The sequence below is a fragment of the Staurois parvus genome, unplaced genomic scaffold (genome assembly GCF_062004578.1).
Source record: "Staurois parvus isolate SC_StPar_1 unplaced genomic scaffold, SC_StPar_1.0 ptg001418l, whole genome shotgun sequence".
NCBI classification, from domain to species: Eukaryota; Metazoa; Chordata; class Amphibia; order Anura; family Ranidae; genus Staurois; species Staurois parvus.
In genome coordinates this window covers 618,328-641,982 of record NW_028319214.1, presented here as the reverse complement: position 1 = coordinate 641,982, position 23,655 = coordinate 618,328, and the positions used below count along the sequence as shown (strand labels likewise).

The 23,655-nt window shown below is 40.9% G+C and overlaps 1 protein-coding gene across 1 annotated transcript in view; it reads right to left on the bottom strand.

The window, feature by feature from the left end:
• HIP1R (huntingtin interacting protein 1 related) overlaps nucleotides 1–23,655 on the bottom strand; it is a 145,516-nt gene that overhangs the window by 16,469 nt on the left and 105,392 nt on the right. Inside the window, exons 20-25 of the mRNA XM_089661982.1 lie at nucleotides 22,702–22,788; nucleotides 18,197–18,304; nucleotides 17,978–18,114; nucleotides 17,187–17,297; nucleotides 15,912–15,970; nucleotides 7,371–7,401 (exon numbers count right to left, since the gene is read on the bottom strand). Of these exons, the coding sequence (XP_089518108.1) occupies nucleotides 7,371–7,401; nucleotides 15,912–15,970; nucleotides 17,187–17,297; nucleotides 17,978–18,114; nucleotides 18,197–18,304; nucleotides 22,702–22,788 (533 nt within the window). The remainder of the gene's footprint in view (nucleotides 1–7,370; nucleotides 7,402–15,911; nucleotides 15,971–17,186; nucleotides 17,298–17,977; nucleotides 18,115–18,196; nucleotides 18,305–22,701; nucleotides 22,789–23,655) is intronic.

Below are 23,655 nucleotides of genomic sequence, written 5' to 3'. Positions count from 1 at the left end.
ATTCAATATACAACAAACATTAGTATTTTGGTCCTTTCTGCTGTTGGTAATGATTATACACCTCAAATATTATTTTTTTGTCCCGACTAGTAAATCTTCATGGAGTTAAAGTTATGCTGCCTCCTAAAGCAGGATTGGACACTGAAACAGAAGAATCATAAGCCAGCCCCTGTAAAACCCCTCCTCTATTCACCATGCATCAGTTTGCAGCAAGAGGTGCCAAGAGCATTAATCTAAATATAGAGGGGTGGGTGCCATGTCCCCAGTGGACTCCAAGAAAAGGATTTTTTTGTAAGTACAAAGACTTTATTTTCTTCCTTGTCCACTGAAGGACAGGAATTCTGATACAGTCGACATGCAAAAGCAGTCCAACTGTGGAACAGGGAAACACAGCAACAACCGCTAATAGGGCCAAGAAAAACTGGGGACAGTGTGCAGTTCAGAAGCCACCTGAAAGAGGAATGCCCAAATCTGAACTGGTGAGGCACAGCTTCCTACCAGATATGGGAGCCGCCAATACAAACAGAAGCAGGGCAAGGAGAATCACCATGAAGCTCAATATCTAGATAGATCACCACCAGGGGTGGCTATTCCACATGGAAGTGACCACCAAATCTTAAACTGAGAAGGTGAATTAAAAAAAAAATAAATAAAAAAAAACAAAAAAAAACAAAACAATCAAACAAAAAAAAATCCTATGAAGGGAATAAAGGACCCATAATATGTGGTCAATAGAAGGCTGGAGACAACCCTTAAAAGGAACAGGTCTCAAGAAAGAACTAGGGCAAAACATGTCCAAGTAAGAAAGACTAGTTGGTCTACATGAGAATGCCCAAGGCTTTTAAACCCCTAGCCCTTAAGGTCAAGGGGATGGAAACTGACTAAAGAGGTTGTCTGGCCAGACAAGATCGCCAGACAACCCAGGTATTTAATCACAGGAAGTCAATGGGACCAAAGAGGTATAAGGCATGGGAGGAACCCCTACAAGAGTGGTCAGGAAACGAAGTTAGATCTCCACCCTGACTTCTGAGGTAGGAACCACCAGGTAGAACTGAATATGAGGCTTATACATCCTCTCTGGCATACAAGGCGTTGTTGGGACCCTTTCGAAGGATCCTGCTGAATCTGCCTATCCCTGACCACACATTATCGGTCTAAGAAAACACTTGATCCATCATATCCAGCATAGTGTCAACAGCTGATGGTTCATTTTCAGGATTTCTGGAGACCGAGGTAGCAGAACTGGCTTAGGTAAAGCTTACTAATGCAATGGGCACTGATGGTATTCATCTCAGAGTTCTAAGAGAACTTCAGAATATAGTTGTTGAACCATAAATGGATCTTTTCAAACAAACTCTTCCAAGAGGAGTACTTTCCATGGCCGGCAGACAACTAATATTGTACCAATCCACAAGAACAGTACCAAGGTAAAAGATGGCAATTACAAACCAGTGAGTTTAGCATCTGTTGTACTCAAGTTAACAGAATCAATCCTAAACAGAAGGATCATTGAAAAACACACAACTTACTGGATCCAAAGCAATATGGCTTTACTGAGGGCAGGCCATGTCACACTAATCTGATTTAACTATATCACTAATGTTTTTGAGCAAGGTGGTGCTGTGGACATTTTCTTGATCTTGATTTCAGCAAAGTATTTGATACAGTTCCACATAATGATCTAACAATGTTATACAACCTACGGTTTAACTCCTGGGGGGTTCAGAGGTTACGGTTGGCTAAAGGATGGATAGCAGAGTGTGGTTGTAAATAGGGTTCATCTGAAACAGAGACCAATCACTACTGGTGTACCACAACAAGGCTCAGTACTAGTTCATGTTCTATTTAAACTATATGTAAGTGATATACAGTACTGTGCAAAAGTTTTAGGCATGTGTAAAAAATGCTGTAAAATTAAGAATGCTTTCAGAAATAGTAGTGTTCATAGCTTATTTTTAACAATTAACAAAATGGAAAGTAAATGAACAGAAGAGAAATCAAAATCAAATCAATATTTGGTGTGACCACCCTTTGCCTTCAAAAGCAGCATCAATTCTTCTAGGTACACTTGCACACAGTTTTTGAAGAAAATCTACAGGTAGGTTATTCCAAACATCTTGGAGAACTAACCAGAAATCCAGGCAGCTGGTGCGGATTACAGACCGTTGGCTGGAAGTGACCTGGTTACTTAGTGGGGAGTAGGAAAAGACTGAGGTTGTGTGGTTCTACTTGGAGCAGTGGCAGGATGGTGCTTTTCCTACGCTGAATGGCAGGAAAGAAAAAAAAGTGTGCAGGATATTCCACCCAACAGTAGATGTCGTTCTTAATCCCTCAACATTAACCTATTTCACAGCAAAAACGGTGGCAGCAGGAAAATTGAAAGGTGCCCAGCAGTGCAAATGGTGGGGTAGCTTCCACTGCTTTAGCCCGATAGAACTTACACTTGGAGTGAGTCTGTAGACGCAGGATCAAGTGCTGAGACAATCTACACCAGGGTTAGGCAACCTTAAAGAGGTGGAGATCTGCCTGCACAACATGGGAGACGTCAAAGATCACCGGGCACAGTGTCTCCTCCTCACACCTGATTTAAACCTCTAATTGCTGTGTCTACTGAGTTGCAATCATGTGCATTGCACAGCAATCATGAGTTTAAATCGGGTGGTAAGGAGGGACTATATCGCCTCCTCGCCACCTGTCAAACATACCGCTATCGCTTTTCAGAGGAGCAGCGGCTCCTGCTGTACTTGGGAATGAGCCCTTAGTTGCATTTGGCAGCGGCATCCTTAGGGCTCATTCACACGTAAAGTTGGGGGTGGTAAAGCCCTTTGGTTGAGTTGCGCTTTTGCCATCCCCAATCCCTACCCCCTTCAGGTGTATACCTTTCGCAGCAGGAATTAAGCCTCCTGTTGCTTTTGTTGGGTGCTACCGCCTGCCAACTGTAACCTATTCAAGTAAATGGGGCAACTCTGCAAGCGCCCCACAAATGCATGCTTCTGTGGGGTCCAAGGGGTTAAAGCAAATGGTGAGAAAGCAACACAATGCTGCTTCCTTTAACCCCTTGTTTGCTATACTGCACAAAGATGCAGGGCACTTGCAGAGCAGCCTCATTCATGCTTGGCAGGTGCTACACCCACCAACCATGACAGGGTGTAAAACACTGCGGCTGCGACACCTGTATTCCCCTGGCCACTGCTACTAAAGGGGGTGAGATTGGGGTAAGGGGAGGTAAAAACACATCTTACCTATGGGGTTTTACCACCCCCCAAACTGCAAATGTAAATGAACCCTTACTGTTCTGAGCCCCCATGAGGCTGCTTTCATACTGATGGGCTGAGGTTTACCTGCACCGTGGGTACAGTACAGTGCATCTGCGACTTTCCTGGGATAGCTACGCTTTGCCATAGACTTCTATTATATCCTGCAGGTGTGATGCACTTTCTGAAAGAGCACCAAAATGCCTGCATGCAGGATTATTGGTGCACTTTCAGAAAGCGCACCAAACATATAGGATATAATAGAAGGCTATGACTAAGCACAGCAAACCCGCAGGAAAGCTGCAGGTACACTGCACTGCACCCATGGTGTGGGTAAACTGCAGCACATAAGTGTGAAAGAAGCCCTATACTATTATGCCCAGTGTATTGCTTCATACTGACCTGAAAAATCTCTTCTTTCTGGCTGCTGGCACCACTCTGGAGGCCGCCAGGCGGGATAAGAGGTGGAGTGCAGTTGGTATCGTTCTGCACGGGACAGGAGTCGGCACTACAGAGGAGGCATCGGCTTTTGTGGCTCTTGCCCCAGCGTCAACTTTACAAGTAGTCCCTTTGCATTGCACGGTTTGATTCTCTGGGATGGCGTGTCAGCAAGCCCAGACTGCGATCTACCAGTCACCTGGCTGAGATCTACTGGTAAATCGTGATCTACTGGTTGCTGACCCCCAATCTATACAAAGGTCTGAAAAGACTTTGTAAAGACTGATCTGGATATCTGCTTTGTAGGGACTAGCTCAAGCAGTGAGGAATCTTGACTCAAAACGATGGAAGAAAGTTACAAAGGACAAAATAAAAGTGAAGTAAAAAGTCTATCAAAGAACGGTTAGGCTATTCTCAGCAGAGACGAAAAAAAAGATGTCCATCCTCCCAAGATACTAGCAAAAAAATGAGGCATACTGGGTAGAGAAGCGGTATTCTGAACTGTGACCCTCAGTGGATGAGCAAAAAATGGGTTAGTATGGTTGAGTCTCAGAAGGGTTGACAATTAAATAATAAACATGGTCTTGTCAAGATACAGGCAAAGAAAAACACCCATCTCAGTTCTTGCTGTTGCACTTAAATATTTAACGTAAATCAAAATACTTCCACAGCCCTATCTGCGGGGCTCAACAAATCCCAGACCCTGTTAGTTAAACATTTCACCGTATTTCAGAAGTCTGTCAAAGCTATATATCTATAGGGATGTGCAATTCCTATAGCCCGATGCCCAGGACATGCAGTTCCAGGCACCGGTCAAGAGGTTTTTCTTTACATTTAGCCCTGCTGCGGGCAAGCAGCAGGAATTACATCCAACGGTCAGCTCTCTTGTAAAAGAGATCCAAGAAGCTAACTCGCCCCAGGACACCCGATCGACCATCTGGCGCTTCCGCCGGCTGATCAGACCGGAACTGCTCTGTTCGCCTCTATGGTATAAGAAGCAGGAAGTGATGAGCAGACATCACTTCTGATTTCCCCAGATGTAAATGGCACAATTTTTAAAAATGGAAAGCATTTGATCACACCGATCTTGTGTGATCAAATGCTTTTAAGGGCAGAGGAGGGATATGGAGTCTTATTGACCTCAGATCTCTTGAAAAAGAGCTCTGTCACTGCCAATTGCTGCCACAAAGGATGTTTACATTTCTTGTGAGAGCAATAAAAGTGATAAAAAAAAAAAAAAAATAAAGTGTTAAAGTAATTAAAATTGTTTTTAAAGCACCCCCATCCCCGCGCAAAGGCGAAAGCATGCGTCAGTCCTGCACACATGCAAACAGCAATCGGCATCACCGAGAATGTCAGATCATGGGCAGCAACTAACACTAGACCTCTTGGTAAATCTAAGGTGGTAACTTGTAAAGGGTCGCCTATGGATAGCAAAATTTACGTTGTTTGTTGCTGCTGCAAGGGCATGTACAATTTTAAAGTGCAACATGTTTGGTATCTATTTACTCAGCGTAGCATCCTTTATATTTTCTCTAAAAATGTGGCTTAGTATTGTGGTTTTTTCATTAGAAAACAAAAAAGGTGTATTTTTTTCCAAACAAATTGCATTTCAGAAACTGCTGCGTAAATACCGTGTTACATTAAAAAAAAAATCTCAAAACCCCCCAATTTATTCTCTAGAGCCTCTGCTATATATAATGTTTGGGGGGTTCTAAATTTTCTAGCCATTTAAGTTGCCATAAAGCCTCTTTCGTTTTTAAAATCCCCAGACATTCCTAAAAGCACCTCTGCCTAACAAAAAACATCAACCCTTCATATATTTTCCAACCTTGCAAAAATTGTTTTTGTTTTATCAGGACAAGTAGATTGTCATGAGGGCCAAGTAGATTGGAACCCTGATTTAGTCCTTGGACAAGTAGTTTTTTTTTTTTAAATTTCCACACTCCTAATCTATGAGAAATTAGAGGAAAACTCACACCTGGACCATAGCTGCAGAATAGTGACTCTAAATGTATTCAACTGTGAGTCATGTCAATGTGCTGGACTGAAAACGAATAGTGCAAAAATACTGTTAGCACAACTATATATAGTATTCTCCCTCACAAGCAGCCAGCACTTAAAAAAAGGATTCACACTGATACAATAACAGTGTGTTTCATGTATTCCTTGTGATAAACACTGTGCAATCCAAACTACAAATGTTGCATTGTTCCTGGCTCCTCGGGCCTGACTAATATTACAAAAAAAATGTAAATGTGAAAATCCACCAAACAAGTGCTACACCACCTAGTGTCACACCAACTGCTCACCTTGAAAACAGACCCCCTAAGCCACGGGTGTCAAACTGGCGGCCCTCCAGCTGTTGCCAAACTACAAATCCCACAAGGCATTGCAAGATTGTCAGTTACAAGCATGACTCCCAAAGGCAGAGGCATGATGGGACTTGTAGTTTCACAAAAGCTGGAGGGCCGCCAGTTTGACACCCCTGTTTAAGCTATAGGAGGTCGGCAAGTGCTTGATAGGTATATAGTTTTAATCCATCCACAGTAAAGCCCTGTTGGAGACAGGCTCAGACAATGTAAAGGGTTTAACTGCTAATCTTTATTAAAAATGCCACAGCACAAATCAAAACACTCACATAAAAGTCTTCCCTGAGGAAGTCCAATAAGGACACATCATGTTAGGTTGAGCAGACCGGATGACATCGTCACACTGATGTAGGAAGCAACCATTGTTACTTTCAAGGCAATGCCAAGCCTCTCAATCATTCTATTGGGCCAAGTACACTGACATTTGCCTACGTAAGATCTTTACATTGTTGGTGCTGCTTTTATTGGCTTTTAGGTGAATGTTTTGATTGTGTTGGTGTTTTTAATTAAAATTAATAGTGAGTACTGTTTTTTTTTCTCTTCCCTGAGCTTGAGTCATAAATGAAGAGAAGTCTGTGTTTTATCCCTTTACATCTTTTGAGCTTGTTTCCGAGCATGACTGTGGCTGGATTTAAAATATATATACCTATTAAGCGCTTACAGACGTCCTATAACTTATTGTCTGGTCTTAAGGGTCTGTTTTCAAGGGGAGCAGTTAGTGTGGCACTGAAGGGACGAGGAAGAACACGTCTGTTGGATTTTAGAGGACATTTATATTTTTGCACTTGTAAAATTACAGTGGGGCCCGAGAGGCCAGGAACATTGCATTGTTTGCATGTGAACCGTTTATCACAGGGATTGCATGGAACACACTTGGCTTCACTGTTTTCTTTATGTGAGATATCAGGTTTTGATTTGTCAATCATCTATGAACACAAAAGATTATTTATTTTGCGTGCACACTGAGGTTACTGGAGGAACATACTGTATGAAGCATTGCATGTTTTATTTTTTTATTTTTTTTAATTGTGCTGAACTGACCTGCTGATGACAGATTTTAAATTGAGAGATATAAAATTTTGACAGCCAGTGCATTACAGAGTTAACAGCATATTTCACATTCTGAATGCTAATTAAAACAATTTGTTGAAATGGTATAGTGAGAGTGAAATAACATTTGTGAGAATGAGCCTTCTGTCACAAAGATCTGGAAGGCAGTGCAATGCACATAACAGTAAAATTACCACTTTATTATTTCAAAAGATTCTTCAACTGTAAAAACAAAAAGAAATCTCTTAAATCTCACCTTCATTAGGTCTGTACACGAGTTGAGGATCCTGTCCAAAGACAGTAAACAAAATGAACATTAAAAAAAAAAAGGTTAATTGTATTCCATTTTAAAGTAAACATTTTCAAATCATGGATGGCTCAAACATGAACATATGAGGAAAATTCACAATCATATGTCACTTTCCATGAAAGCCATGTGTAAAAAAGATTAGCGGATCCAAAGATGCAGGAAATTGCAGGCAAATCCATCTAAAAAGTGGAGTTTGGTCCTACTGTCTTCCTGGCCTCCTTTTTTTGGATGTAGACTTGATAACAAAATATGCCTATACAAGTTAAGTCGATTTCTGGCTACTGATTGTTTGACATGTCATTTTAACTGAATGTAAACACTACTCATGTATGTTTATCACATGCTGATGTAAGCTGTGCAGGTTTTTTGGCATTTACCTTAATCATAAAGAGACACACACTGCATGAGAAGTCACTGTGCTGAAACACTTGTGGGTCAGCGTCTCCACCTATTGGAGCCAGGTTCTGTGATCCTATACCACTTACAGCATTCAGGTTAAAAGAGACATCAGAGCATGTGCAATTAAACATGTGTATCTGCTGCATCTCTGCAAACAGGAACTTTATTATAGAGAAAAGACCTTGAGAGTTTAACCACAGATGCAGCTACAAATGTACAAACACTGCCATCTATTGGTTGAAGAACATCTCCTTCTAACCTTAAAGGGTGATTGTAGCCGTGTTAGTGCATTTGCGACAGAAACAATTGAGTACTGTCTGTGATACTTTTTTTATTTGCACTAACATACAATTTTGAGGACAAGCTTTCGGGGAGTGTCCTTTTCTTCAAGGTCCAAGCAGAACTATACAAATCACAAAGTTTTAGAAGAATTTTAGAAGAGATGGAAAAAAAAAAAGAAAAAAAAAAAAAGAAGAGGCTAGAGATAAGACACAGCAAAAGCAAAGGGGGGGGGGAGACAACACTCACACAGAGGCAGTCATGCTTGAGCTGATAGTCATAAAACTGTTGGATAATGATTGAGGAATCCCATGTCCAAATTCAGGCCGTTATCTCTTGTGTCAAATAGAATTATCATTCTTAGTTCAAAAGTTTTTCTTTCCTGAATGGATTTCAAATTTCCTTTAAGAACTAAAACATTGAGGTCTCCCATTGTGTGGTCTGGTTGTGCGAAATGGTGTCCTACAGGTGTGCAGAAGTCATCTTCTTTATGTTCCTTGACGGTATGTCTGTGCAAATTCATCCTTGTTTGCAAGTTCTGTCCTGTTTCGCCAACATAAGGTCCTTTGCTGCATTTTCTGCACTGGATAAGGTACAAAACATTACTAGAAGTGCATCTGTATGATCTGGAAATATTGAAGATCCCTTTTGAGTGTCTGACACTTTTTGATGGATTGATTTGGTTGCACAGTTTGCAGCATTTTTTATTGCAGAGTTTGCTTCCATTATTTGTGACATCTTGATCAGAAGGAAGTTTCCTACTGATTAGTTTATTTCTGAGGTTGGGGGGTTGTCTGAAGGCCAGTGCAGAAAATTCAGCAAAGGCTCTAATGTTGGCAAAACAGGACAGAAGTTGCAAAGAAGGATGAATTTGCACAGACATACCATCAAGGAACATAAAGAAGATGACTTCTGCACATCTGTGGGACACCATTTCGCACAACCAGACCACACAATGGGAGACCTCAATATTTTAGTTCTTAAAGGAGATTTCGAATCCATTGAGGAAAGAAAAACTTTTGAACTAAGAATGATAATTCTATTTGACACAAGAGATAACGGCCTGAATTTGGACATGGGATTCCTCACTCATTATCCAACAGTTTTATGACTATCAGCTCAAGATGGACTTCCTCTGTGTGAGTTAGTCTTGGCATGGCAGCCAGTAGGCTCCAACTGAGAAATAGAGATGGTCCTGAGTTCGATTAAAGAGATTGTACAAATTAAGTTTGAATATTCTCCCTGTAGTTACATACATTTTCTCTGAATGCTATAGGTTTCCTCCTGCAATTAAAAGGTGCCTTCCATCTAAATTGCCCTGATGTGTGTCACGTATATAGGATTTAGTCTGTGCGCTCCTTTGGGGATATGAATGCTTCACTGCTCCCCATAAAATATGCGGCACTTTATAAAAGAGTAATATAACTCAAATATGGTAGCATCCACCAGATGTTTGCTGTGAAGGGCAGCAGACTATATCTGCCCAGTTACTGTATTTTTTTATTCTGTATGTTTTCTCACTGTGCAAAAATCTACAAAAAAATAAAGCAGCCAAATCAATGAGAACTTACAATACATACGTAAACTAGGTGATTACATCTCAATAAGCTTTAAAGAGATTGTAAACTTCAGTCATGAAATTTGAACAAATCACATATATCTGTAATGTTTACTTGTCTCTCTCCAAAGCGCTAAATGTCATTTCTCTCTGGTGCCTGTTATCAGCATGTGTCACGCGACAAGTTGTCTGGACACCAGAGATAAAATGGCAATGGGAGAGGAGAGCTCAGTGCACAGCTTGCTGTTAACACAGCTCTGCATGGTTCCTTAGTTCCTGTGCCATGTGTGAAGGGGGGTCCTTTTCCTTGAATCAGCTCTCACACACTGTACAAGAGTTCTAACTGCAGCTCCCTGCCCCCTCCTCTGTGTTACTGACAGATGCAGAAGGATTTGATCTCAATTTAGCACTTTTGAAGGGATGTAGAAAAGAGAAGACTGCAGATAAACAAGTAAAACATAAGGAGGATTTGTTTCATCCCTGTGTATCATCTGCACCTATTCACTTCACTGGGTATATGAGAGGTTTTACAACCACTTTATGTAAACCTGTACTTTTCCTATACTAGGCAAAAGAACTCAGAGGCTGCAAAGGAAGAACCATAAGGGGCTGTTAGGTGCTTACTCTTACTTTCAGTGAACCCCTACCACCCTTATTAACTAATCACATCTCTACTGAAAATCCTCGGTGACTATAAAGTGTTACTAATCCCACAACAGTAAAATCAGCCTGTATAAGCAGTAAATCATGCTGGTTATACTCACTGTAGAACCTAAAGGGTTAGTCCTCTGCATTGTGTAAAAAGGCTATTTGATCCTGATTGCTCTGCTCTTCCCCTTGTTTAAGCAATCACCTCTTATCTCTTGATAAGACAGACTGAACCATAGGCATTTTGCACATGCTCAGTTTGGTGTGTATTGCTAGAGAGGGTTTTTTTTTTTTTCTTGAGAGAGTGCATGTGATCAGCACAGGGCCAATCAGCACTGGTCAAACAGAGGTCAGGAATTTTGCATCCTCCTAGAGCAGAAGAAAAACTCCAAGTTTTAGCTAGTGCTTGGCTGAACACTGACAGAAGCCACAAGACTGCTTTAACTGCTGATGAGAAAAGGTATTGAGCACTAACACTTTAACTTTCTGAAATTCAAAAATTTCACATGACTAACCATGCCCTCACCCCTCTTAACGTGACAAGTGCTTGGACCTGGCACTGAGCTGTGGAAGGCAGTGTCCATGTGTGCCCTGTAACTAGAAATACTGAGAAGTAATTTTTGGTGTCCTACATGCAGAATACTTGGTGCTTTTCTTAGTGTAGTCAGAGCTCAGGTTCACTTTAAGCATAATAGAAGAGTCTGCATCCAAAAAGCCCTGTATAGTAAACAAGAGTTGAGACTAAGCAGATAGTAGTTCATCTTAGACAATTGTAAAATATATTATGTCAAGCTAAAGCACAACATTGAAATAATAAAATGCATAAGAATGGGATAGATTTGCAACCCACTAACAGTACACAGTATCCTCCACATTTTTTTAAAATTAAAGTACATCTAAGGCGGTTTTAGCTTTGGATAAAGTGGAGACACTTTTTTTTATCTCTGCCAGGTTTTAAAATGCTGATTGTGTCTCTGCTGGGGAGATTTACACTATTGTCTCCAAGACCAAAAATGAGGGAAAATCCCAAATTTTGAGATGTTACAAAAAAGAACAAATCTTCCTCTCATTCTCTGTTGTGTGTCTCAGAAGCAATAGAAAATCTCACCTGGATAAACAGCAAGTAAAAAAAAAATATGACATGGGTTTTAACAATTCCCCAATCTGAAATGAAAGGAAATGTAATTGTTGTACTTACTGTAAAATCCATTTCTTCAAATCCATTAAGCGACACAGAACTTCAGATACAGTTTGTACTGCTGCCTACAGGAAGACTGAACACTGGCAAACAGACAAATTTTTAAGGGCAGCCTCCAATATAACCCCCTCCTCTACCAAGCATACATCCTCTACTAATGCAGGCCATAGATGGGTCGTTTATCGGCCGAATTTTCGTCTGCACGAAAAATCATCTGATATTCACGCCGTTAGTGGGGCCACCCTGTCGGCCGTTTTTTGCGGATCTTCACATTTATTTTTATTGGTCATGCTGGAAAATCCACGAAAAAACGGACGTTTTTTGTGGACATTGGTGGCAGCATCGGCAACGGGGCCGACCGATTTTTCATTTATTGGCCGAATTAAACGGCCCGTCTATGGCTTGCCTAAGGATACCTCTGTTTGATAAAGCAGTAGTAAAGGCATTAAAAAAAACCCAGATAAGGTTGGAAAAGGTCACCTATAGAGGGAGATGACTCATGAAAGGAAAGCAAACCGAACCAGTGAGAAGCTAAACAAAGAGAACCCTCCAAAAAGAGGTGGACCAATAAACTCCAAATGTGGAAGAAGGGACCAACAGCCTACTGTGGTTCACAGAACCAACACTGGGGATAATCCCCAGGCAGGAAAAACTTCAAAGAAACTTAATAGAAAAGACAAGTCCAGGTAAAGTTCTATCCAGTCCACATAGGAAAGCCTAAAGGTCTGTCATCTCTACCTCTTAACCGCTTGCCGCCCTGCCACTGTGTATATACGTGTGCAGGGCTGCAGTGGAGCGCAAAACCACGTTTAAAAACGGGTTCCGCGCTCCCGACACATTCGCCGGCAGGGGGCGCGCGCTCCCGCCGACCCGCGGGTGACACGATTTGATCCAGGAGGGATCAATCATTAGATTTCAGCCAGTGATTTCGGGCTGAAATCACATGATCGGTCCCTGTCCTATCCTGTCCTGTGTTGACATACACACAGGGCAGGTTATGATGTCATTCTTCTCTGCCTGGACACATTCCGTTCCAGACAGAGAAGAAGACATCCAAAAAGTGAGTACACAAGCACTACACTACAGTTAGAACACTCTAGGACACATTTAACCCTCTGATCGCCCCCCCCCCCAGTTAACCCCTTCACTGCCCTGTCACCAGTGTCACTGATCAGTGAAGCGATTTTTACTGATCAGTGTCGCTGGCGACTTCCGATATAGTTAGCGCCCCTCCCAGATAGCGCCAGATTGCCCGCCAGTACACCAGTAATCCTGTTTAACCCCTTGATCGCCCCCCCCTCCTCCAGTTAACCCCTTCACTGCCCTGTCACCAGTGTCACTGATCAGTGAACCAATTTTTACTGATCACTGTATCAGTGTCGCTGGCGACTTCCGATAGAGTTAGCGCCCCTCCCAGATAGAGCCAGATTGCCCGCCAGTACACCAGTAATCCCGTTTAACCCCTTGATCGCCCCCTCCAGTTAAACCCTTCACTGCCCTGTCACCCAGTGTCACTGATCATTGAACCAATTTTTACTGATCACTGTATCAGTGTCGCTGGCGACTTCCGATAGAGTTAGCGCCCCTCCCAGATAGCGCCAGATTGCCCGCCAGTACACCAGTAATCCCGTTTAACCCCTTGATCGCCCCCCCCCCCCAGTTAACCCCTTCACTGCCCTGTCACCAGTGTCACTGATCAGTGAACCAATTTTTACTGATCACTGTATCAGTGTCGCTGGCGACTTCCGATAGTGTTAGCGCCCCTCCCAGATAGCGCCAGTTTGCCCGCTAGTGCACCAGAAATCCCATTTAACCCCTTGATCGCCCCCCTCCCCCCCCCAGTTAACCCCTTCACTGCCCTGTCACCAGTGTCATTGATTACAGTGAACAGATTGTTACTGATCACTGTATTAGTGTCACTGGTGACTTCCGATAGTGTTAGCGCCCCTCTTGATAGCGCCAGTTTGCCCGCTAATGCACGGGATTTTTTTTTTACAAAAACATGTAGCAGAATACATTTTGGCTTAAATTTATGACTAACTTTGAGTTTACGATATATTTTTTATAGCTGAAAGTAGAAATATTGTTTTTTTTCAAAATTTGTGTGGTTTTTTTGTTTATAGAGCAAAAAATAAAAAGCGCACAGGTGATCAAATACCACCAAAAGAAAGCTCTATTTGTGTGAAAAAAAGGACGTAATTTTCGTTTGGGTGCAGCATTGCATGACCGCGCAATTATCATTTGAGTTAGTGCAGCGCTGTATAGCAAAAAAAGGCATAAATTACAGTATCTATACCATAGTTTGTAGACGCTATAACTTTTACACAAAGCAATCAATATGCACTTATTGGGATTTTTTTTACCAAAAACATGTAGCAGAATACATTTTGGCTTAAATTTATGACTAACTTTGAGTTTACGATATATTTTTTATAGCTGAAAGTAGAAAATATTGTTTTTTTTCAAAATTTTCGTGGTTTTTTTGTTTATAGCGCAAAAAATAAAAAGCGCACAGGTGATCAAATACCACCAAAAGAAAGCTCTATTTGTGTGAAAAAAAGGACGTAAATTTTGTTTGGGTACAGCATTGCATGACCGCGCAATTATCATTTGAATTAGTGCAGCGCCAAACAGCAAAAAAAGGCCTGGTCATTAAGGGGGGTAAATCCTCTGGGGCTCAAGTGGTTAAAGCAAAGATCATAAAACTCTGACTGAAGGATGTTGTTTAGCCATACAACCAAGCTCACAGAGAGGTAAACCAAAGCGACGGTAATCTATATAAGGGTACACATAGACGTCCGGCGGTTATGACAGCACCCCTTATGAGGACGTATTCGTGTACGAAATGCGTCAAGGAGGAGCCCATACACGCCGTGACGTCACGCCGCGGCATCGTGGAGGTCCGGCAGCCATATTCACACTCCAGCTGGTCAGTGTATATACTACAATATTATTACTACTTCATCTTATCCACACAATACCTAGGACTTATCCACCTATTTGATTGTATGTGCATTTACCATTGTGATTTTATCTCATCATTTAATAAATACCATTAAATACTACACTATGGGAATCCATTTTCTTTGCTCCATGCCGAGCAATTGAATCCACCCAGGACCCCAGGTGCACTACCAGAATTAGAGGAGGGAACCAGTATCCAGACCCCACCACATTTACAAGTTCCAGGCCGTTCAGGAGGGATATCTCCAACACCCACATTATGATGTTACCACCCCCATGCTTCACAGTAGGGATGGTGTTCTTGGGATGCAACTCATCCTTTTTCCTCCAAACACAACGAGTGAAGTTTAGACCAAAAAGTTCTACTTTGGTCTCATCTGACCACATGACTTTCTCCGATGCCTCCTATGGATCATCCAGATGGTCACTGGCAAACTTCGGACGTGCCTGGACATGTGATGACTTGAGCAGGGGAACCTTCCGTGCAATGCATGATTTGAAACCATGACGGCCTTTGAAACTCTGCTCCCAGTTCTCTTCATGTCATTGACCAGCTCCTCTCTTGTAGTTCTGGGCTGATTCCTCACCTTTCTTATCATCAGTGATACCCCACGAAATGAGATCTTGCATGGAGCCCCAGTCCGAGGGAGACTGATAGTCTTCTTTAGCCTCTTCCATTTTCTAATAATTGCTCCAACAGTTGATCTATTTTCACCAAGCTGCTTGGCAATTGCCCCGTAGCCCTTTCCAGCCTGAGGTCCACAATTTTGTTTCTGGTGTCTTTTAACAGCTCTTTGGTCTTGCCCATGGTAGTAGTTGGCGTCTGACTGTGGGGTGGACAGGTGTCTTTAAAGAGCTCAGACAGGTGCTACTAAGTTAGATTAATGAGTGGAGTAGAGGTGGACTTTTTAAATGCACAGTAACAGGTCTTTGAGAGCCAGAATTCTTGCTTTTTCTTAGGTGTTCAAATACTTATGTTCAGCAGTGCAAGACAAATAAATTCTTAAAAAATCATACAATGTGATTTCCTGATTTTTTTTTTTAATTCTCTCTCTCAGAGTGGGAATGCACCTACAATGTGAATTTCAGACCCCTCCAAGATTTCTAAGTGGGAGAACTTGCAAAATCGCAGGGTGTTCAAATACTTCTGTTCCTCACCGTAATAAAGAAAAGGCTATTACCAAAAAATGGAGATGTTCTCAGAAGCACTAAAGGAGAAAATGTGTCTTCCAAGGACACTAGCAAAAAAACAGATATGCTGGGTATTGGAGGGATTATACTGTGGGATTGCATAGGACTGTTCTGTTTGTCAGTGGCCAATCCTCCTGTAGGTGTCAGTGTAACCAGACTGTATGTGAATACCTGTGTCCCCCAATGAACGAGAAAGAAAATCGACTTTGCTCTTGAGACTATTGCAAAGCAGAGTGATGCTATAACTGACCTTTCATTTACTTCTAGCTTGACTCCAGAGCTGTCTTTCCGAGCCTGGTTCATCATTTCCTGTCAGGGAACACCACATCAGTTTTGGCAAAAAAACAAACAAACATTTATTTACTGCAAAGCATTTTATTTACACCAGCAAAATGAAAGGGCAAATACTATCAAGATGGAATAAATCTAACAGATATAAATGGTTAGGTTTGTAAACATTACTATACTGTACAAAAAAGTAGTTAATAAAAATAATAGAAACCTGGTAATCTTACCCATCTTCCCTTGGGTTGAGCATGTTATTGGAAACTCATTTATATGGCTAAAGTGACTGAAAAATCTAATGAGAGAAATGCATTGCAAGACCAGCCACACCTTGTGGTGCTGTAATAACAAGGTGGTTATACAATACAAAGAAGCCTGATGAAGGACAGGTTGTCTAGCAGCAGACATGTAGAACCAGAAAGGGCGGTCTGACTATTGACAAACTTTAACCAAGATGTACTTAAGTCTTTTATTCTCATAGTCTGATAAGCAGCAACCAGAATGACTATTTCTATAGCCAGATTTAGTAAAAAAAATATGAAAGGCATTTTTCTACTTTTAAAACATTATGGAAAAATTCCCTTAATATGCAGATTTATTGCCTACATCATCTGTGGACATAGTGTCAGCCATTCTATTACCAAGGTAAATGGGGGTACAAAAAAAAAGTGCAAAGCATTTACCTGTAAACAGAATGCAGTTAGGTAGAGACCTACTGTATATAGTACTATACTAATAAAGGACATAATATAGTGCTTGTGACACACAAACCTGACAACAGCAGCAAAATTAATCATATGCCCCGTCAGCCTAACTCTTCATATAAATAGTCTTCACAGACTATTGTCATTGTTGAACCTAAAATGTATTTAGGTTCAGCAATAACAATAAATGCAGGCAAAAGTTTTGGACAATAAGCCCTTCATTAAGCCAAAAAAAAAGGGAACTGTTTTTTGGCCTGGTGAAGCGCTTTTTGCCCAAAACTGCTGACAACATGTAATGTCATTGTTAAACCTAAATACGTTTGTATACACTGCATACTTTTTGGACTTTCTGCTACATATTGAGCCTGAAGGGCAGGGCTCTGGCATGATGCCGTTCACCTTTCCTTCTACTAATAAATCATATATATATACATATATATATACATATACATATATATATATATATATATATATATATATACACACACACACATATATATACATATATATATATATGAAACACACAGCTGGCTTACCTCAATTCTTCGAACGGCGTCTTCAATAGCAGCAGAGGTAGATGCCATCTCCTTTTCCACCATGTTACCCAGCTCTTCCTGCCTGATATCCAAACTCTTGGGCCTCAATTCCTAAGAAACAAAAAGCTTCATGCAACTAAGAGGCTTCAAAATGATACTACTAGGACAACACTGGGGTTCGACTCTTGTAAAGTAAATTGCTAGTGAAATGAGGTTATGATTGCAACTGCTGAAGATAATAATTTAAACAAGCACAGAAAAGATGGAAAGTCTGCTGCAGTGCCCTCTAGAGAACTCAGGCTGAAGACTCAAAGCATGACTTGACTGTGCAAGATTTTTTGGGGGATCAGCAGGTTTGATTCTAGTTGGTGGCTGTGACACATCTAGCTTACTGTGGGTGACAGACTACAAGGAGCCTGCAATTGGGATGTTTTAGAATATTTTTGTCTGAATCACAATCAGGTGTTCTCACAGCATAAATCACAATAGGCAGTGGGGGGAATTGGTGCATTACATTAAAGCATAGATGAAAACCTAAACTACTAAGGAGATGGACTGCACTCCAGTAATAATCATTTTTAGTCAGGCAGAGAAAGTAAGCAGTGCATCCAGTAAATGTAATGTTTACGCTCGATTTGAATGCATCTTTACTATACTATGGGATTTATGATCATTACAGATCAAACTAATACAATTACAATGGCAGCGCTTCAGTCACAAATCTGTGTACATGAAAGATTCCATTATGCTAATGATCTTTTTTACATGAAAAAAATACAAGAAAAGTGTACCTCTCCCAGTCCAAGTATAGTCTGTAAGGTCCTTCTAACTTCTCCCAGTTCTGCTTCTTTTAAGGACTGTTTGTCTTTCAATTCCTTCAGATACTGTAAACTCTGATTTCCACACTCCCGACAGCTGTCATTCAGGCCTAACACAAAAATATGCCTAATATGTATGAAATAATAAGCAACATTATGAAAAGACACCACAGGAAGGAGATATGAACTTACGGTCTCCATGGTCTGGTGGAGCCAAGTGAGAGGTAGCACCGCCGTTTACAATGGTGTCTGCAGTTAAATGTGCAAATTGTGCAAGAGCTCCAACTAAATCTGAGGCATCTGAAGGAGGCAATCACAGTGCTATATTAAAAACAAACATTAGACAAAACACAAAAACAGCTACAGAGCTATCAAGACCACTGTCTGCATATCTATCATGTTGAATGCTCTACATATAAGATAGGACTTGTACAATGCAGATGCATATATCAAACACACAACTGACTACAAGGGTTAGACAAAAAATGGCACTACATGATTTGAAGGTGTGAAAGTCACATGTTTTGCGTTGACATTGGAAGTAATGTAACATTCATTGACTTTTGCTGTGTGATGAGACACCTAGTTAACAGGTGGGAAGTCTCACTTTTGTCATTCATTTCGTGCTCTGCTAGTAATACGGAGTCATGTCAGAGCTTACTGAGCTTCAAATAGGGCAAAAACTGTGGGTGTCCGCTTAGCTGGTGCCTCTGTGACTGAAGTTGCCAATTTATTTGTGGTGTTGCGAAGTACGGTATCAAAGGTTATGATGGCATATACAGTTTCTGGGAAACATCTGATAAGCATAAGCGCAGTCGACACAGTCAACTGTACGAAAGACAAAAAGGACACTGCGCAGGAGTTTGACCCGGAATATGAAAACAACTGCTGCAAAAGTGAATTGTAAACAAAACAGAATTCCATGAGGCGCCCCCCCCCCCCCCCAAAAGGAGAAAAAAGGGGAAGAAGGCAGTCACAGAACCTAAGGGGACTTTTAAGGTGCTCTATCCACCATGCAAGATTCCAAAATTTGATATAAAAGCAATATTTATTAATACAAGTAAAATAAATAAATAAATCCATCACGGAGCAAGTATCAAGCACCCAAACAATGGACTGTATCTACTCCAATATGCAATATTGTTTAGGTGCTTGATATCTGTCCCGTAATGGATTTATTATTTTTCTTTTTATTGCACATTTCAGGGCATAATTTGGGATGGATTCTTCCCTTGTGGGCCCTAGTCTATGGGTCCCCGTGCTCACTATTGGGATGGATACTTGTTCTTGGCATGTAGCATGAGGGTAAGTTGTCTTACTTCGGTGGTTTTTACATTTATGATGCATCATTTGGGTCCTTGTTTGGCATCTTGAGGATTATTGATCCTCATAGTTTATACTTTCAGGCATGTTTGTGCTTAAAGGTGATGTCATTCCTGCGCGCGTGTGTGTTTTTCCTTATTTTGATGACGATACTTGTAAAGTTGCTCACATAGTGGTATATCTTTTTTCCTTTAATGGTTGGCATTCACATTTTCACGGCACCGGCTTGATCTTCTAATCTGGGTAAGTTGGTCTCCATGTTTAGGCCATGGGGTTTGGTTGTATAGTTTGTTTTCTCTGTGTGGCCCAGTCTGTCTAGCCGTCCCCCCAAGCCAACTATATGGGGTTATGCACTGTATCAAAATATTTTGGGGGGGGGGGGATGTCATGCTGATCCAATACGTGGTCTATCCTATTTTGTATAGGTGTTGTTTGTGCATATTTTCATTACTATTATGATTTTTTTTTTTTTCGTTATATGAATTTTATACTAAAATGTTAATTATGTCACTTAGCTATAAAATTACTATAATTTATAGAATGCAGTGGATCCTGAAGAAGTTCATATTTGGGTGAAGTGCATCGATTCTTCATTCTTTCAATGACTCAAAATCTGTGGATTTGTGTTAATACACTTGTAGCTGATGGACTGCTTGTATACAATTTAGAGATCTTAATTTCACCTGTATTCAATAATATTGCTTTTATATTATATTTTTGGAGTCTTATGTGGTGGATAGTGCACCTTAAATGTCCCTTTTGTTCCGTGATCACCGTCCCCTCTTTTATCCTTTTTGGGGGGTGGGGGGCTCATGGAATTCTCTATTGTTTACAGTTCTGTTTTTGGGGATGGTGCTTATTTAATCTATTATGGCAAGTCCTCCCACCCAATGCTTGCTGCAAAAGTGACTGCTCAGCTCAATCTTCAAGGACAAGGTCCAAAACACATGGAAAAACGTTTTTGAAAACTCCAAGCTTTCATGTGTTTTGCACTGAGGAGAAGATTCCGTCTAGCCACTATGCCATGAATCCCAGATCGGTGGAGGGCTGTAGTGATGGTTGTCCTTCTGGAACTTTGTACCATTTCCACACAGGATCTCTGGAGTTTAATCAGTGTGGCCAATGGGTTTTTGGTCACCTCTCTTACTAAGGCCCTTCTCCCCTGACTGCTCAATTTGGCTGGGCAACCAACTCTTGGAAGAGTCCTGGTTATGCCAAACTTCTTTGATTAAAGAATTATGGAGACCACTATGCTCTTAAAAATATTCAGTGCAGCAGAATTTTTTTTTGTTGCCTTCCTCAAATCTGTGCCTTGCAATAATTGTGTCTGAGCTCTGGAGGCAGTTCCATTGACCTCATGGCTTTTGCTCTGATACAGTATGCATTGCCAACTGTGAGGCCTTTTCAAATCTATTTAATTTACCACAGCTGGACTTCAATAAATGTGTAGAAACATCTCAGCAATGATTAAGAGAAACTGGAGGCACCTGAGCTAAATTTCAAGTGTTGTTGCAAAGGGTATGAATACTTATGCCGATGTATTATTTTGTTTTTTTTTTTATTTCTAATAAATTCACAGACATTTCTAAAATTCTGTTTTCACTCTGTCATTATGGGGTACTGAGTGTAGATTAATTGGAAAAAAATGCATTTAAACAACTGTAGTATCAGCCTGCAACAAAACAAAATTGAAAAAAACGAAGGGGGTCTGAATACTTTCTGAATGCACTGTAGCTGCTCGATGCAATGGTTTTGAACAGAGAAGTCCAGAACCTCCTCTTCTGGGGACCCCCGCAGGCATTCTCAGGAACCTCCTCCCTTCCAAGTGCTCTCATGGCAAGTTGCTTGCAATGGGGATGCTCGTACAGGCTCTATCCCAGGCTGGGCTGTGTTTGTCTACTGAAACATACAGTTCAGCTGGGCCCCTCCCCTGCTCTCTCCTCAGAGGATTTGATTGAGCGTGAGAGTCTGAGCCTGTGAGGAGGGGGGGGTGGAGGAGGGGGGGGTGGAGGAGGGGGGGTGGAGGGGGGGCTGGTGGGAGAGCAGAACATGGAATGCTTTATACCTTAATGCATAGAAAGCATTAAAGATAAAAAAACCTCTAGTCTTTAGAACCACTTTAACCACTTGCCCGCCAGAGGATTTACCCCCCTCCCTGACCAGGCCAATTTTTGCGATATGGAGCTGTGTTACTTTAACTGACAATTGCGCGGTCATGCAACGCTGTACATAAATTAATGTCCTTTTTTCCCCACAAATAGAGCTTTCTTTCAGGGGTATTTGATCACCTGTGCAGATTTTATTTTTTGTGCTATAAACAAAAAAAGAGAATTTTGAATAAAAAAAACAAAAAATATTTTCAACTTTTTGCTATAAAACATATTCAGAAAAAAAAAAAATCAAATTTCATCTTCAATTTCGGCCAAAATGTATTCTGCTACGTCCTTGCTAAAAAAAAAAAAAAAAAAAAAAAAAATCAAAATAAGTGTAAATTAATTGGTTTACGTGAAAGTTATAGTGTCTACAAATGACGGTATATGTACTGGAATTTTTATTTTTTTTATACTAGTAATGGCGGCGATCAGCAATTTATAGCGAGACTGCCGTGGACTGACATTGGGTGGGAACTGCCACTGACATCCCAAAGACAAAAATACAGTGATCAGTGCTAATAAAAAGCACAGACACTCTACTGACACTGGGCAGGAAGGGATTTAACATCTGTGGTGATCAAAGGGTTAACTGTGTGCTATTTTACTGTGTGCGCTGTGTGTTCTACTAGGGAAACATGCTGCTGTGTATTTCTCTGCACAGCAGAGAAATACACAGCAGTATGTTACTGCTGTTTACACACGTCTCTTCCCTGTCAGTGTTACTCAGCTATCGCTGGGTGACAGCAGGGAATCTGCAGCTGGGACCTGGTGATCGACATCTGTAGCTGCCAATGGTGGTGCAGGTAGGGTGGCACGCACACCCCCTACCCAGAAATGCAAATCACATATATATACACATGTGATTTTGCGCAGCTCTGCCAACTTGTAACAGTATCTCTGCAATAGGGCGGCGGGGAAGCAGTTAAGGACCTAGGATATACATCCTATTGTTGCTATGTGCTGAGCTGAGACCTGCTCTGCTCACATGTGTGATAAAAAGCAATTACAGCACTAAACTTATTTTATCTTAAAAAAAAAATGGGACTAAAATAACTCCTGAAACATAACATGACCATAAACAATATAACCCTCACTTATATATTGATATTAAAATTTTTAAGTAATAAATTGATCACTAAAATAACAGGGCTGTGTGTGGCCAGCTTTAGCCACAAATGACAAGAGTCCGCATAAGAGAGATAACTGAACATAGCAGCCCACCTGTCATATTGTGTACATATTTAGCATGCCCGTTTTCCAAGGAAGATAATGATTCTAGAGCAGCTTGGGATCTGTTCACAAGGTAATCTGTGAAGGAAAAAAAGATATAATTTAGTAGATTTTAAATTACAATATGAGAATACAGAAAGATATTATCAAGATAAAGGTATATTTGGTTTTTCTTTTCTAATACCAGATGTATTCTTCAGGCTGTGTTTTATCCCTAGATTTATGCAAAGGCAACACAATCTCCCGCCTAGAACTGGCAGACTTGCCTGTTTTCAAAAGCATAAAACCAAATAAATCACCATTTCCACACACTCCACAAATTATGTTGGGCGTGTTACGAAACAAATGTTTTCTAGCAAAGTTACTGCCAAGTAGCTTACAGGCTGCGCAGCTAAAATCTGCCTCTGCCTACATTCACAAAAACAGCATGTCTAATAAATACTGAAGGCTGGACTCTCCTCAGTCTAGATGGTAAATCTATCCATCATGTCTCAAACACAAATCCTCTGCACAACTGTTGTCCAACTCTTCCTGCTTGCTTTTTAAACTATGTCATGTAACAACAGATGGGAATGAACCCTTGTATTAGGAGAAACACAGAGGTGGGGATTATGATGGTTAGATCTCAACATTCAAATAGACAAGAAATGAAAAGATGCCAGGGACAAATTCCACCAATATTGCACCATCAATTTTGAGTGTCTTGTCTTTATTTTGAAAGCAAATAATAAAAACGGGTTGGACAAAAAAAAGAAAAAAGAAAAAAGGAAACACTACATGATTTTCAGGTGTGAAAGTGATGACATGTTTCGCGTTGAAAGCAGAAGCGATGCAACACTCCTTTACTTCTGCTGTGTGATGAGACTCCTAGCTAACAGACAGGAAGCCTCACTTTCGTCATGAGCTGCTAGTAAGTTACATCACTTTCGCTTTCAATGTGAAGCA